General features: G+C 30.2%; 2 protein-coding genes across 3 annotated transcripts in view; both read right to left on the bottom strand.

Annotated features, from left to right (window-relative positions):
• LOC107455954 (sn-1-specific diacylglycerol lipase ABHD11) overlaps positions 1 to 743 on the bottom strand; it is a 30320-nt gene extending 29577 nt beyond the window's left edge. Inside the window, exon 1 of the mRNA XM_087156924.1 lies at positions 602 to 743. Coding sequence (XP_087013050.1) covers positions 602 to 621 — 20 coding nt within the window. The 5' untranslated portion in view covers positions 622 to 743. The remainder of the gene's footprint in view (positions 1 to 601) is intronic.
• A 3591-nt stretch (positions 744 to 4334) lies between these two features.
• Positions 4335 to 17095, bottom strand: LOC107455949 (sn-1-specific diacylglycerol lipase ABHD11). Of its 2 annotated transcripts, XM_043047473.3 has the most exons (6): positions 16954 to 17095; positions 14082 to 14235; positions 12372 to 12545; positions 8237 to 8425; positions 5204 to 5403; positions 4335 to 4489 (listed from the first exon to the last, which is right to left on the bottom strand). In XM_043047473.3, exons 1-6 carry the CDS (start codon positions 16959 to 16961, stop codon positions 4360 to 4362), a joined length of 855 nt encoding a protein of 284 aa, XP_042903407.2. In that variant the 5' UTR covers positions 16962 to 17095; the 3' UTR covers positions 4335 to 4359. The 2 variants fall into 2 exon arrangements, with proteins under 2 accessions (XP_042903407.2, XP_042903408.2); XM_043047474.3 differs by lacking the exon at positions 12372 to 12545.
• Between the last annotated feature and the right edge of the window lie 972 nt (positions 17096 to 18067).

The following is an 18067-nucleotide window of genomic DNA, read 5'->3' as shown; positions in this document are numbered from 1 at the left end:
AATTGTGCTGACTGTTTAGTTATAAACAATTTTCGAAAAAATTTGCTGCTGAAGGAAATATTGCTTTAAAAACACTATTATTGAAACGTTTATCCAACCTCTGTATATACAAGTCTATACATAAGTTTCCTAAAAAAAAAACTTTATTATTGAAAAATTTTTTCCAGCCTCTGTATATACAAATCTATACATAAGTTTCTTCAAAAAAAATTCCACATAAAATTTTTTCAGTTGAGATCCATCAATAATTTCTATCATTTGCTGCTATTATAATAATTTTTTTAAGAAATCGCCATTTTATACCCTTAATATAATCATTTTGCTTCATACAAGCTCGAAATATAAATAAAAAAAACAATATGATGACTATTTTGATTCTTTTTTCCAGATAATAAGAGTTAAAAAGACATCCTTTTAATATTTTTCCTTCCAATTCACTGATTACGGAGGAAAAAAGTTGTCTCAAATAATGACACTTTTGTATAAACTATTTTTAATGAGTCTTCAAATAACTATTAATATAATTAAATAGCTGTAACTGTAAAAATAACTTAATGTGTAGATTTTTAACACAATAATTTATAATAATATTGAATCTTACTTAGTCATTTTACTATCCATTCAACTTCCACCACAGACAAACATTTAAAATAGAAAAGTATCACTACAAAAAAAAAGTACTATCGAATCTTTCTAATACCCTAAAAGAAATTACTTTTATTAATTTTTATGTCACAGTAAATAATCTGCTGCAGCTTAGTAAATTTGGTGAGCAATAACAATTGCCAAATGCGTATTTGTTTGCCTTGACCGATTCCATGAAATGTTTGATACATTTACACGATTTCTGTTATTTTCTATCAAATTTATATCCCTTATGATTTTGCGAGAATATATTTTTATTCTTACTTCAGACGGAATCATGTTTATTTCTCCCTATCGTAAACGATAAATGAGGAAATAAACGTTTCTTTCATTATCGCTGCTGTTTCAGAAAGTTTTCTCAGAAGGCATTTTATCCTCTCATAATGCGAAACCTAATGAATGAAATATTACGATTCAAACATTATGGAATTTTTTCATACATTGGTTTGGATTTTTTCCAACGTTTTTGTTTTGTTGTTTTTGTCTGTTTCTGTGTTGGACCTTCTGCGTCGAACCCTTTTTAATTCCAAAATCACTTGAGCTAGGGTCCTGAAATTTGGGTATGGACAACAAACAAGAAGCAGTTTCAGTCCTCGATCGTAAAAATCATTCAAGAATTTAATTAGTTCGTTCTGGATAGATATTTGAAAAGCTGATTTTTCATATTAGTATAGCATCAACCAATGTTATAGATTAAACTATAGGCGATTCTGTTATGATTTTATAGCACGTCCTTTAATATTTCAGTTTTCCTTATAAGCTTAGTGATATACCTGTTTAGCGCAATTATGTAACCGAGTTGGTAATTTTAATATTGTTTGAAACCATGTGTTTATTTTATTTATAGTTAGTTTTTTAAAACTTATTTTTATAAAATTAAATTGTTTAAAATCAACAGTAATTGAAATGAAAAAAATTAGTAGTGTGCCAAAAAACAAATTCAAAGTTAGATGTGAAAAGATACTGATTCGTTCAGGGAAACCGTAAAAATCGCCTCAGTAATATTGTCGCCAATCATCCTTAAATTATTTCGGTAACTTGTAATTCTATAAATATGGTAATGCGTATTGTTTTTAATAAGTACCAATTATCCCAGTTACTACTACCCAGTACACTACAAACAATTGTGGTGCATAGCTGTCACCATTTTTGGTGTAAAAGTAAAATAAATACATTTTTAAATTCAGAGCTGTAGTTATCGTGCACAAAATTATATAAAATTAAAAAAATAACAATTTTGTAAAAGAACAATTCACTATAAAGGTGCTGGTTTTCTATAAACGAGATGTCTTTTCAATGAAGCTAAGAATTGATACTAATACCCATAAAAACATGCGTTATCAGTAAACAACCAAGGTAAAAAATAAATAGCTATGTATGAAACAGCGCGAAAGTAAGTAAACACTGTGACCACATGTAAGGTAAGAAATTTTAGTGTACCTCATATCTAAAAGTGGCGGCTCTATGCACCAAAATTGTTTTGCAGTGTAATAGGTTTCTTACTATAAACTGAAAAGGATAATTACCGGCAAAAATTGCTTGATTGTGGAAATTTTCTACATAAAAAAAATTACTTTTAGAAAAATTTAATTATGTTCACTGCTCTTAAAGTTAATTGAAATTTTTTTCTGATGTCTTAAAATGAGATTCATGATCTATTATAGTTATTCTAGCATTATCCGAAAAAATTTCACTTACTTTCATACCTTAAGATAACTCTTCTACTTAACATTGCTAAACACCGGGATTTGCATTTAAACCGTAGATATGTCGTTTACATACATGCAACTCTTTGTGTGTATTTATTGTTAACAATTTTTGGATGTCTGTACATTGATTGATGAACTTTCATTTGCAGACATGCATGACTAAAACCTGATTTTGAAAATTGTTAACCTCCATGTAAACGCGAAGACATTTCCTTAAATTTCATCAATGGATATTGTATTAAAAATTACTTGCATTAAGTCTTACTGAATTTGCACTTAATCTAACAGATTTATTGATTTTAATTGCAGATGCAGCAGGTGTGGTTAACTGTGATCTTTCTTCCTATACAATCATATCCTCTTTTTCAAGTCCATTGAATTAGTTTTCCGAACAATTTTTCAATGCAAAAGATATCAGTCTAGCAGAGCGAAAAAACTGATACAACTTTAGTCTCAAATTGTTTTTCGTAGTAATTTCTTTCACCATATCTATTAGAAAACATTTCCATACATTCATCGAGATATTTCTTTAAAATTAAATTACTCGAATTTTTGATCATTTTAATAGTATACCAATTAAGATAAATTTCATAAAACCACTCTTACTCGCAAAGAATATCTAAATCTCCCTTAACTGTGTAGAAATACTAATTTCGTACTTTTGTTTTGATACGCTGCTCACGATATCATTTGTAGCGTATCAGAACGAGAAAAAAAATTCCTATCAATGTTTTAAAAGTACAAAAAAATGTCTTAAAAATCTTGTATATCTGTATTTGAATTAAGCGCACAAATGTGAATATTCCAATTTTCAAATCTTGCCCTATATAGAAATTTTTTCTGCCACATAATTTCTTTTTCGATGTGCACTAAAAAATAGATTCAACCGATTTTAGTTTAAAATCATCCCCCTTCATTATATTTTAGCTTCTTTCTTTAAAATTAGTATATTATAGAACATTGATTTATGTTTTGAAGGTCCTGTATGAGGCCTCTAATAATTACTGAAAAATAGAATTTTAAGAGTCGTATTTTTGAAATTCTCCGGATCTATTCGACCGATTTTGCTCAAATTTCTTTTTTTTGCCATGTAAAATTATATTGTTTAAAATTATGTAAAAAATTGTATACCTTTCTGTTCAAAATTTTTTGACTATTATTAAATAAAATAAAAAAATAATAAATATTTACTAAAAGTTATTTTTAGCATGGAATTATCATCGGATAAACAAAATTTAAAATTGTGTACAATTTTAAATTTGCCAAAAAAGTTCTGGAGATATGGTTTAATACGCAATAAGTAAAATTAACTTTAAGGGTTTCAAACTTTTGATCGCTCTCCTAACCAAGCTATTGCGACCGTATTTTCCAGATTGTGCCCCCCCCCCCCATATTTTGGAAGCCAGAAATCCGAATCGGTCGAGAAAAAAAAGGTATGTTTATTCAGATAAAGTACGCTTTTGTGTCTGATATCATGACTTAACATATATGCTCTTATTAATTAGCATGTTTGACGTCATCCCTTTCTACCGTGAAGATTGAATCTTCGAACCTGAAAATCCCATCATTAGATCAAAAGTTATTCAGGTTGATCCGTTTATTTTATTTTATGTATTTTTTTTTTCTTTTTTTTTTTTTTTTTGCTCACTAATCTTTGCAAATATGAATATTCTAATTTGTAAGTCCTTCTCAATTCTGAAAGACTTTACCTACCACAAAGTTTTCCCTTTCTGAATGCTCTGACCAATTTTAATTGTTCAATCTTGTTGAATAAAAAATTAATACATGAAACTATATTTAAAGCTTGGTTTAAGTACGTATTTGTGCAAAGAGCTTGTGATCTTAAAACCAATAGAGAAGTCTAAATTCAATTACAAAATTTGTAGAAGCCTCACCAGTAGACTTAGATAGTATATTAATATCCAATACAACTTAAAACTTAAATAATCATGTATTGTAGCAATGAATTTTTAGATCATATCAAGTTGTAATAATTCTGTTTTTGTTATAAGTGCTCCAAAATTGTTTTAACAAATTTATCAAGATAGTCCAGGTGAAGATTATGAGAACCTCCTTCAAATTCAATAAATTCAGCTTTTGGGAAATGATTCTTAATGCGTTCTTCTTCTGATCTCCTAGGTTTAAAAAAAGAACAAATAAAAAATTAAATAAATAAATAAAAAAATTAAATAAATAAATTAATTAATAGTTTGATATAAAATTTTAAAACAAACTAATATTGCAAAAGATATTTATGTCATTTGGACACCGGGATGAAATTTAAAAAAAAAATGCATGCCAAATATTTCGTTGCGAAATTGAGTACCATTAGTTTATATAAATTTATTTAAAAAAATAATTAAAAATTAACTATCTTTTACTTAGCAGATATTTTTATTAACTTTATAAGAATCACTAAATATATTACATTTAAATGCATTAAAACAAAGAGACTATGAACTAGGAGACAAAATTAAACTCAAGAAACTAAGGAATAAGATTATAAAATTTTGCGTGATTTGATTTGGCCAAAATTTTGAAGCGACTGCGAGGAAATAAAATACTTCTTGGAAAAAAATTTCATATTTTGCAAGTAATTTGAAATCTACATGTTATAATAAATTGCTCTCAACGAAAAATGGTGTTTTCTTCATTTATAAAATAAAATTCAACCATTACATTGCATACTGCACAGATATTCATAAGAATTTTTAAACGACAGCCAAATAATTATTTTATAGCGAAAGAATTGAGGAGACTAGAAAAATTTCAGAAGCTTCTATGAAAAATTAGTTTACTTATTTTTGTAGTAATTGAAAACAGACATACAAAATTCTCAAGTTGCTTACACTGCAAAGGGGGAGGCTCCTCCATATATGAAATATGCATGACCATTAAATTGACCACTGGGACTAGTCATTAATGTATCTAGATCTTCAAACCCTCTAATAATTGGAGCTTTATTGAAAGGTACATCATATCCTCCATCCGGTTTTCTCTTCAAGACACGTATCGATTTCTTGAAAGTTTCTTTTGATGACAATGTCACCTGCAAATTATTTTAACCGTTAAAAAAAAAGAGTAACAAAGGTCACAAATATTTATTTAGTGAAAAAGAAATTACGAAACAAGTCTGCTGATTTTTTTTTCATTTAAATTAAAATTTTTCTTAAATAAATGTTCTAGTTATATTAATAAAAATTTATTTTTAGAGTATCAAAATATTTAGCTTCGTGATTTTCCTATCTTAAAGTGAATTTTTTCCAAGAACTGAAAGCAGTAAAGCATGCATTTTCAGGGTTCGCAAATTCGTAATGTGAGAAAGCAAATTTAAAGGTTTTTATTGAGAATAATGAGAATAAAGTAGGGATTGAAGTGATTTAAAATCTGTTTATTCGACAATGAACTATATTAGGGGTTTTCTTGATAAGGCAACAAATACTGTCCCCCAGCGCAAAAAAAAAAAAAATCTTTCAAATTTTAATTAGTTCATTGATCTTTACAACCACATTAGGCAGTATTTGAAAATGTTCTTATTTTCGTTTGATTTAACAATTATGTAAGACAGCTAAGATCATATTTTTCTGTTTTTTTAATACGAATATTAAAAATACATTCAATAGGAACCCATACACACAGATTGATTCGGGAAATGAAAAAAATACTCATTCAATCCTGTAACTTTTCTCTAAATCTGAATTCAAAGCTAGTACAAAAAGATAAAAATGAATAAGCGTAATAAACTGACATGAATTGTTTTGTTTTAGATATTTTAATAACATATTGAAAAAAAATCTTAATTTCAGATGTTTGAAATTTCTATTAACAAGTGACTTTGAAATTGAAAATACTTTTACAATCAGTAAGGTACATTTATTAAAGTATTTCTAATGACACCGAACATATTTAACTATAATTGTGTACCAAAAAAACTTCAATAATTTTAAGCAATTGATAGAGGGTTGTACTATTTTTAATATTTTATCAATGTTTTCTAAATTATTCAATGCTTTCAAATTTATTTCCAAAGTCAAGATCGAAGAAGAAAATGAAGAAAAATTACTAGTTTTAGTATTACAGTACTAAAAAAGTACTAAATAAATAAACGGATAGGATAATAATAGGATCTTCATGATCTAGGACTCAATCTTAATGTTTCTAAGGGTGATCTCAAATAACCCACACACCTTTCCTTAACTCTATTGAAATAAATAAATTACCATTGAAATATCTAAAATAGACCCTTTAGAGAAACTCACCTACGTTTTTTTTCTTAAACTTTTAAAATAAATAAAACGAAGTTGAAATAACTTAATGAAAGGCTCTCTAGAGAAAACCACATACGCGTCTGTTCCTAAACTATATTGAAATAAATAAAATTTAATTGAAAAATCTTAAAGACTCTAAAATCTACAGAGAAATGCAGTTATTTTCCATAACTCTTTATTTTTTTTAAAAAATAAATAAAAATGAGAACTACCTAAAATTCTGGTTAAACTTTCTCAGAAATTTCTAAGTTTGCTCAAAATAAATTACAGTGAGAAAACTCCATTATATGACAATGATTTTTTGTAATGCCGAAATAAAATTTAAAGTGTAACAGCAATGTAAATAGGATTTTATTGGCTCTTATGCAAATCTAATTGTTCAAAACACAAATTCAAATTGCTTTTATAGTAACAAAAAAAACGGGATTAGAAATTTGACCTTTATTATTGTTATCAAAATTTAAGATCGAAATATATGTGTTTTAAGTACGAATGCAAGCTTTTTTGCAAGAAAGGTTTGGAAATTACTACAAATCAAAATCTCTTAACCATATATTAATAATGTTTAATGAGTAAGACTATTGTTTGTCATTTTTAACTTTTTAAAATGAGAACTATCGTCTCACTTCAAGAGAGATAACTCATAACTTTCAATAAATAGGCATTTACAGCAAGCTTTTTGCCTATGACCAAACTTATTTTGTGTTCATATATTCTTTATTTTACATCTTTAATAAAAATTCGTAAAGTTTTAGTATAAAAGTGATTTTTGTAATATACTAATTCTGAAAAAACAATATTTTAAAGAAATTATTCTCAAAATAAGTAGAAGTAGAGCAGGATATGAGAAATTTAACATTTTTAGATTAGATGATACATTATTTTCTTATCGCTAAATAGATCAGGGTGCGTAGCCAAATCTTTGAATCAAAAATAAGCACTTTTTAAAAACTTTTCAAGCACTTTACAAAAATTTTCAAGCACTCAAAAAATTCATATTGAATCAATGATATTATCGAAAAACAAAACTTTTTATGAACAGTTTTAGCATTAACTTTTTATGAACAGTTTTAGCATTTAAAAAAAAAAAACTCAAAAGGAAACGGACGTAAATAGAAACAGTCAGTACTTTCCCACATCACCGAGTGAATTCAACTTGATTCTGAACTCAGAACAAAAGTACCCTTACCCCCTACATCAAAAAAGTGTTAGAAGTAAAATAAAATAAACAAGAATAAAATTATAAATTAAAAAGAAAAACATTTAATAAGGATCTGACTTTATCCGAATTGGAGCACTCGGATTGAGCACTCGGAGTCCGTGTGAATGATTACGTAGCAAACACCCAATTTTTCGTGAAATGCAGGGGATCAGCCAGATATCACTGAAGGAAAAAAAATTATTCGTGAAAAAAAAGCACTTTTTAAAAACGCCAGCTGAAAAAAGCACCTTTGAAAGCTTTTAAAAACGAAATCTCCCAAAAAGCACCTTTAAGTACTTTTTACAAACTCTACGAACCGTGTAGATACTAATATTTAAAAAAAAGATTTTTCTTCTTATTTTTCATTATATAAACATATTTTTCAAAAACATACCTCGAAAATAATGACTTACATTCCCTTTATTATTTTTTAAAAGAAATTCTACAGCTTCTGCAAGAGCATCACTTTCGTTCAAATCTTTTTGAGCGCTCTGCACAGCTTCACTTAAATCCAATATGAAACTGATAACATTGTCTGCAACCTTCCTAGGTATTTTCTTTATATACATGTCTTCGGAGAAAATCATTTCTACTCTTTCAGGCTATTAAAGAAAAAAAAACATTTTGAGTATTAACCACACCTCATGCTTTTGCAATAAACGTCCTTACTATATATTAGTTGTAAATAAAGTCTTGGAAACGTAACCCAGAAAGTTGAATACCGTCGGGCATACACAAAAAGGTTATCGGAGTAGTGATGTGGCGCTATTGTCGATGTGATATAAAAATGTCAAGTTCAAGGGAAAGTTACCTCGTAGTTTGAAGTTTTATTGCTCTAAATCATGCTCATAAAACGTGATCAGCGATTGTTAAGGTTGCCGTGACATAAAAGCATCGCATTCTTATTAAGGGATCAGTTTAGCATGTTGTGACAACGCGTATATGATGATTATACGGTGGAACAAAGCATTAGATTACGTAGTTATGTTGCACTAGCTGTAAGTCAATCATCTTTTGAAACGCTAGTTATGGGAATTGTTAGAAAACCCTCCCCTGTACTTATCGGATTAACTATTCTTGTGATATCGGACTTTTTTGTAAGGTTGAAATGTCTGATTTTAGGCACCCGATTTCTTGAATTGCTGTCTGGGAAAAGAGAATTGCGACACTCAAGCATAAGCCAAAGTAGAGGACACCAACGCAACCAACTGTAGGATACCCTGCCAACGGTATTTTACTGATTTCAGATGTCTGATAAACACACAATACTAGACTTTATTGGTGATTATATTGCAGCAATGTAATGTAATTTTCTTGTATGTTTATTAAAAAAAAATTTTATGTTAATTGCTAATACCTTATTTACAACCATCGCATACTTGTCAAAATAATGTAAAACCTTTACGTACAATAACAGTCTCAATCTAACATTTAAGCTTGCATAAATGGATCAGTAGTCGAAAAAAGCGGAATTAAAACAATTCGAATCTGTTTGACTGCCGGAATGAAAAGGAAGCAAAAAGCTCCTTTTAATAACACTTTTAACTTTCTTTCAGAAATAAAACTAGCTTTGATGTTTTTACCCCATCTTCTTCAACTAAATTTTAATGTTCTTCAACTAAATTATTCACTAAATTTTAATGAAGTTTTCTGTTTTGAGTAACTTAAATTTCACATCACGCTCCAAATGTGTTTGATTTTTAGACAAATGGGTATTCAAATATTTAAATATGGGGTATTACCCAAATATGGGGAAATACCCAAATGGGTATTCAAATATTTAAAGAAATATTTATTAAGACTTGTTATCACAAAACACCCCGCAAGTAGTTATTATAACTTATAAGCGGCTTCGAACAGCCGACCCAATTCAGAGTTTAAGACTATTAGCCCAGAAGACAAGGGGGCCCCTGAATCAAACTTTAGGACAAACTAGATTTCGAGAAGGACTTTTTCATGAAACTAACTCGCATTTGCGGTATATGGAGAGAAAAGCCATGTTCTGACCCATGATCTGTCTACTACTGAGGATATTTTACAACAGCATTGTAGTCGATGCGAGCTGGGTGCGAAATTCGAATCCACCAACCATTATCGGGATGCGAGATCTCTATCCCATGAGCTACTATGGCTCCCCGCATGCTGTTAGTGAAGACAATTTCTGGCAAATGAAAGCATTGTCTTCTATCGATCAGCATTCAGAAAGCTGTTAAATGGTTATTCAAGATATTAACCAAACACTATTATTTCTCCCTCACATTGGTTAATGTCATTTTGGAGCACTAAGGTGAAATCTAAATAGATTTGATAATATTCATTTAATTATTTATTTTATTGTCATTTATAACTTAGACAGATCACAATTTCATATGAGGTGATGGTCAAAACCACTATGCAACCACCATCCCTGATTTAAAGGTTATTGATTTTTGTAGAGGTTGGTTTCAGTAATAGTTTTTAGTTTTTGAAGTTATACTTCTTATGCGACTTCCAACAAAGTTGCGTTAAATGTTTAACGCTACATTTTTATTGGCCGGGAAATCACGTGGTAGGATCCAGTTTTCCCTCATTCATTTCCATATTGTTTTGGTTCTCACTAGCATAAAAATAATAAAAGTCATAAAAGTATTGTTTTTCTATAAATATTTTTTTAGTTTGTTTTGATACACATATAATTTAATAGGGTAATATTTTTTATTTTCAAATTTAGTGGATAACAATTATAAAAAATGAGTGAGAACAATCCCACGGACAATGCAAGGTTATGTGAAGGTAAGTCTCTTGTGAATATCAATTAATTGTTAGGTTTTCTCTTCTGAAATTACATTATGACGCATTCCCATACATTATTAATACAAATACATTTTCCAGGGCGAGACGACGAGGCAACCACAAGCACTTCCACTGGTTCAAGAGGTCCACGAGGGAAAAATGGACAATATTACCGTGATTACAGAGCACGGAAGCGAGCGGAGCAGAAAAAAAGAGTCGTTGAATAGAACTAGTGATCGTTCTACGACTGCTGATTCTTCTACAATTAACGTCGCAGGTTGCGAAGTTTAACTTCTTCCGCGAGGAGGGACTCCACGCACTATTTTTTTTTTTTTTTTTTGCATGAATCTGATCAAAAATTTAGTTCTTATCTGCTGATATTCTTCAAAGAAGGTAAATATCCCATATTTTCGAACTTTCATGGTAAATAGTATAGGTCTATGACATATCGGTTCCGCCGTTTCAATCCCGTTGACGTTTCGGTGTCGTTTCAGTCCCGTTTCTAATTCGATTAACCGGTTAACTCCCAGCGTCATTTAATTAGGACAGTTCCTTTTTTCAAAGACATTCATTGTGGTGGGAAACTTTTTTCAGCATTTTCATTTATTTGGGAATTAAAAGATTCTCAGATACCTCAATGATTTAATTATTTCTGATTAGATCTAGAATTATAAGGAACAAGTACTTTTTGATCTATCAAAGACTTTTTGAATGCCACAACAGTGGAAAAACCAATTAATTTCAAAAACATATTAAACCACTTTTTCCATAAAACCACTTTTTGTATCATTTCCATATATAAATTCGGGACAAAACGGGTTAATCTGTTTTGATAAAGACGTTCCATCCTATTTCGCTCTCCTTTTTTTTTCGCCAGTGGTTATGTTACAATGGTCCTAAATTATTTATGGAGTTTAGGTTTATTAAAGTATTTATATATTATTCCCCGTGAGAGATAATCTAGAATTTTGAATGGTTATTAAGTTTTTAAAAATTATTAAGTATGGAATTAAAAATGCAAATTATTAAGCATATTTTTGAAGGATTGCAAACAATTTTTTAATGAATAAGAGAAACATTTTTCAAGTTTCAATGAAAGCTATCAATTTTTATATATTCCATTGTTTATGTAATTATGTTAATTATTATGTAAACATCTTTTCTTTCCATAACAAGTGGAGGAACTCTAACCTCCAGCCTGTGAAGCCTGAACTCAGTTCGTCTAATGCATAATATATAACTTAACATTTTCCCAATAGATTCCTTTTTAAATTTTCTCAAGAAAAGTTCGACATTTTCGCGGCATTTGATGGATTTTTGGAATTTGTCGGAAATTCAAAAAACTCCAAGAGACATATAGTTCAAGACAGTTCATCTAAACAATAGTATTGCTGAAAAGTTTATTACATTAATCTTTAAAATTATGCTATTTGATTTATTTTGCAATAATTTGAGCAAAAATTACTGTAATTCATTAACATTTCCCATTTATCCGAAAATTAGAATATAGTTGTCATTTTAAATGTTGCTTTTTTAAATAATAATCAGTTTCTAACATTTCGAAGATGATAACGAAAATAATTAAGGAAAAAACAATTCCATTTTTGGTACTTTTTTCTCAAATATATTACATAGGCGATTGGTTAATGAGTCTAACTGAAATATTCGAATAGGTAGTATTAACTTATGCTTCGAATAGGTAGTATTAACTTATGCTTCGAATAGGTAGTATTAACTTATTGCTGTTTCATTTTTTTGAACATATTGGTAGCAAACCTTTCTAAGTGCAGCATTTGTGGATGTAAAACTTCCCATACTGTGGCCTACTAAAATGGCTCTCTCAATGTTCAATTCATCCATGAAATGAAAAAGATCATCAACGTTTAAGTCGAAATTGAAATGTTTAGTAGATTCACTTTCTCCATGGTTTCTTGCATCGTAGGTATAAGCCTGCAATATTTAGGCAAAGTTTGAAGAAGAATAAATGTTTTCAGTAAACCAAAATATTTTAATTTACTCCCTGCTTAAATTTAAAATGCGAATGCAGTTCAAAAACTTCTTAACGGAGGGCGCTGTTGATATTAAGTATTTTAATAAATGAAAAAATGTAAAATTTACAATAAATAAATACACAGTAATAAGTAAAATACACAATAATTCTCGAAATATTAAACATTAGCCGCAATCATTTGTTATAATATTGTAATCATTTGTTATAATATTGTAATCATTTGTTATAATATTGTAATCATTTTTTATAATGCAAGGTTGTGCAGTGATTTTTATTATTATTATTATTATTTTGATTTGCAGGTTCATTATCCACTGCGCCATCCTCTGAAAATTTTGTGAGCTAGAAACATTAACTCTGGGAGGATAGCGCAAGATCTGTCAAATTAATTTTTCTAATTTAATCGTTACCATTTTCCTGTAAATTATTGAAAACAGTTACTATAATTTAGGACACCCTGGAAACTCTGCACGATGAATATATCGTAGGCTAATTGGAGAATTCCGCACGTTGCAAACTGTACACGTTCGTAAACCAACCTACTGCCCACCCTCGTGCATACAAGGCTTGTTACAATATTCATCTAATTAAAGCTATGTGATGATTTTACTTTATAACCGTCGTTGAACAACCGATCCAATTTTTGGGTTTAAGACTACTAATGTTCAACGCCGTAGCCTTTTAATTTTGAACCCAATCCAGAAGACAAGAGAACTCCTGGATCAAGTATTGGGAGAAATTTGCCTTCGTGGAGGACTTTTTTAGATGGAACTAACCCGCATTTGCCTTACATGGAGAGGAAGGTTACGAGAGCCTCTCACGGTAAGCCTGACAACAAAGGGGCCCTAACCTATAATCCGACTACCACTGAGGATATTTGACGTCAGCACTGTGGTCAGTGCAGGCCGGATACGGATTCGTATCGACCAGCCATCGCTGTGATTCGATCCCGATTCACCCCATTAGAAAGCGAGCGCTCTATTTCCTGAGCCACCACAGCATTTTTGTAATCATTTTATTTTATTTTATAACCGTCGTTGAACAGTCGACCCAATTTCACGGTTTACGATTTCAAGTATTCAATTTCGTAGCCTGGTAATTTTGAACCCAATCCAGAAGGCAAGGGAGCTCCTGAATCAAGTATTGGGAGAAATTTGCCTTCGTGGAGGACTTTTTGATGGAACTAACCCGCATTTGCATTACATGAACAGGAAAACCACGAAAACCTTCCTCGGTTAGACTAACGGCAAGAGGATTAATCCATGATCCGTCTACCACAAAGGATATTTAACGTCAGCCCTGTGCTCGATGCGAGCCGAATACGGAATTCGAACCAACCAGCTATCGCCGGGATTCGAACCCGGCTCCACTTCTTGGGATGCAAGCGCTCTATCGCTTGAGCCACCACAGCTTTATATTATTGCAATCATTCGAAAAATTTGACACTTTGCAAACTAGATTACTTACTAACTTACTTTCCTTTTTGTTTTGTCAGCAATGATTTGTGGTATAACGTCCCACGTTTCCTTTGTCCAGGTTGCACCATGTAAGAATATTATTGGTGTCAGTTTGTCATTACTTCCTCCACCTGGTTCAAAAGCTGTGTAAGCAATTTTTACTGGTGTGTAACTAAAGTAGAACAATTTTATATCATTATGAATATAATCATCTTTCACTTTATGAAATACATAATTTATTTTATGTAACACATATTCAGATCACATCGCACCAGTGTTTGAAATCGTTAAGGGAACTTATGTGCTGATGTGTAACAGCCTAGTTCAGATCAACTAATACAAGTGAAATCAGAAAGGTTTCATCAGATAGAAGTCGCAGATGGGAACTGCTTCTTCTATCACCTAGACATCATAGACGTTAACTGTTCTTTTTATTATGGTGAAAAATCTTTTGCGATTACTTTTGTTGAAACTTAATTGAAGTTTGCTAAAAATTTTAGAGACAAAGTCGTTAGTAGTTTTGTGGCAAGTCTTCATCAGTCTAGGAAAATCTAAGAAGGGAAAATTTATCCAGAGTTCTGAGAAAAAAAATTTTAAATTTGAAAACTAACTTAAGACGGCTTTATGTTGCTAATAATATCGCACAGTGAAGACTTATCAAAAACCCATGAGGTTATATATGCCCTATAAATGAAATTTAATTGCGTTAAAAAAGTTTCAACCGAACTCGGACTTCGTTAGATTAATGAATTAAGAAGGTTTAATACTGAACTGTAAGCAACGGAGAGAACTCTAACGTTACGATAAGTAAAAAAGAAGTGCACTGATTAAGTTATAATTCTAGTTTCAATTAAGTCTGTTAAAGTCTATTAATTTCTGAAGCAATCATTTTTCTTTAAATTTCATAAGGTTTAAATTAAATGTCTTTTGAAAGCAAATGCAGTTTTTTTAATATTTTGAAAGTTAAATATTTCGGATATTATATGTATATAAGTAGCTAATTTCCAATTTTAAAATAATTTACGAGTACTGTTACATAGCAATTAAACCATTTTTTGTTCCAAAAATATTGAGTGCATATTTTGAGTATTGAGTATTAAAACAAATTGTATTAAAATATAGAGTGCTGATTATATTGATTGTAAAAATATTGAGTACAGAATACTCAGTGTATTCTTATAAAAAAGCCATTTTTATATTTTGGAAAAATTTGCATTAAATTATTTTTTTTTTTTTAAATTTTAAGAAGCACGTTAAGAAAAAGTTTTTTTCTTCATGAACATGAATTAAAAAATTTTTATGATTTATGATATGATATATGAATAGGAGATTAAAATACATTGGGACACTCTGTATTCCATCTCTAAATGTTTTCAGTGGCATTTTCGGCAAAATTGAATTCTTAGTGCACTTTAGCATCAAAATAGAGTCTCGGTGCTGCCATCTAGTGTAGCAGAAACTAGACGTCCAAATTAACATGACCAACGGTATCTCACCCGTTGTGGTGGTCCTGAAAAAGTGAATACCACCTCTGGAGAACGCACTAGGTCTGCTCATCGGCAAGACCGATTGTGCAGTTCATTGCAAATGTTTTCAATGGAAGGAAAGGAGTGATAGACCTAAACATTGCTATCTAGACGAATAAGGTATTGTTTTTGATATACTTTTTTTAAAAGAATCAAATGAGATGAAAATAAAGATGATAGAACTATTAATTTACAAATTATAAAGCGTTCAAAAAGTATAGTTTTGTACTTATACGTATTTGTGTTTCTGATACTGCCATCTAAGTAAGTAAAGTGTTTCGAATGTATTTTCTTTACAATGTTAGATCCAATGTAATCAAAACCAAATCGATAGTGTCAATAGCTCAGAATTTTTAAGAAATATAAATATTTCAACCATATTTTACTGGTACTATGTATAATTTGTGACTTAAAAGTTTTTTGACCTATTTACGAGTCTGAAAAAGTTATCTAGACAAGTGAGGTATTGTTCCATATGCTCTTATACCTAATAAAATATAATTAAACCTAATACCATTAGAATCAAAACTGAGTTGTTTAACTAATAGTTTAAAAGTAATTAAGGTCTATGTAGGAAAATTATAATTTTTGCTCATAAAATAATTTGAACTTTAAAACAATTAGTTATGTCGATTTAGTTTTGATTTTTGTAGAAGTGTGAAAAATTTCGCACGAAACAATAAATCACTTTAATGTGAGATGTGTGAGTTCGAAACTGTGCATTTGTACATAAAATCTTTAATGACGTTAAAAATATTAATTCGATTGAAGATCATTTGATGTCAATTCAGTTCCGATCACTCAATTCAGCACAAAAAATGCTTAAGAATCACCACATCATTTGCCTAGATGGTAATATTAACTGCGTAAATATGTACCTGCGTAAATATGTACAAAACTGTAAATTTTATTTATAAGACAGTGAAAAATTCTCAACTATTAGTCCGAACGACAAATTCAGCACAAAAACTATGATTGGAAACAATACGTCATTTGCATAGATAGCAATATTAAAAACTAACGCTTTTTTTACCTCTCTCCCTGGTATATCTCATCTTGATAAGATATATAGTGCCTGGCAACTTTAAAACACGTTCATACAATGTACTAATGATGATAAAAATCTGTAATTTTAACACAAAACTGCACATTTTTAATGCTAAGCCGCCCTATTAAAAACAGTATGTTACTAAATTCAAAAGGAAATTTTTATGGATTCAAGGTATAATAAAAGAAAAATAAATGCATGAAAAATAGAACACTTTGAAAAAAAAAAGAATATTTACTTTTTTTGTAAACTATAAAAATAAAAGAAAAAAATCGTAATTATTCAACAGGTAAATTAAAACAGTTAGGGAACTTACTTGGCCATTTCTTGATCAAGAAAGCACGCTACAATCAGCCGATGAAGAACAGATTTCTTGATGATGATCAGACTAAGTATTTCTTTGAGACCAAAAAGTTTCAATCTTTATCTTCAAAATGTGTCTATTCTCTTATCATTCCTTCGTAAAACTCTCAACGAATGGAAGGGTTAAAACCTTAAATCTGATAAATTTAATAACGTTTTGTTCCTTTTTTAGTGTAAAACAAGTTTTAAAGGTACGGGGTTCAAGAAATGGTCTATAGGAATGAAATTCTAATTATATCAGTTTTTAATTAAGGTCTTTGTGATAAGAGGTTCGAGTACTATTACCTCGGGAATATTTTTTATTTTATTTTGGTTACTTGATTCCTTGTTCTGCTGTATTCAGCTGCGAGATATCAGGTCGTGCAAAAAAGATTTTCGATGACCTTGATTTACCGATATCGTGACCTTTATATTATGCTAAATATAAGAATTACTCATGCACTTATTTTTGAATTGAACAAAAGAAATGCTTGTGGAATATTCCATTTTGATTAACACAAAAGGTGATTTGAAATTATATTCAGAAAAAAGTAAAAATCTGTTACTTTTGTTTAAAAATTGAGAAGCATCTCAAAATTTACATTAAAATCCGTTTAACACTGCAAGAAACTCTTAGCATTATTTGATGTTGCTGTTGTAGTTCATTTTACGTCACACTAGAGCTGCGCAATGGGCTATTGGCGACCGTCTGGAAAGCATCCCTAAGGATGATCCGAAGACATGCCATCACAATTTTGATCCCCTGCAGAGGATCGAGCACTTTATGGTAGAACAGTTTAACGGGGACCCATACCGCACACCCTCGGTCCCTAAGCAGACTGATCCAAGTGGTCACCCACCCGCACACTGACCGCAACCAGTGATGCTTGACTTCGGTGATCAGCTGGGAACCGCGTCTTTATGATCAGTCCACTGCGGGACAGCATTATTTGAAGACTTGAGATTTTTTTAAAATTTTTTTTTACTGGTTTTGTCTGGAGCAAGCTTCATTACTTTAAAATGCCAAATAATCTTTTTCTCATCTTCAAGGCATCCAAAATTTGAATAAGGGTGAAAAATGCTTATTT

The sequence above is a fragment of the Parasteatoda tepidariorum genome, chromosome 2, assembly GCF_982258835.1.
Source record: "Parasteatoda tepidariorum strain Cologne lab strain chromosome 2, Ptep-v5.0, whole genome shotgun sequence".
Classification (NCBI taxonomy): Eukaryota; Metazoa; Arthropoda; class Arachnida; order Araneae; family Theridiidae; genus Parasteatoda; species Parasteatoda tepidariorum.
This window is presented reverse-complemented; position numbering and strand designations above follow the sequence as displayed.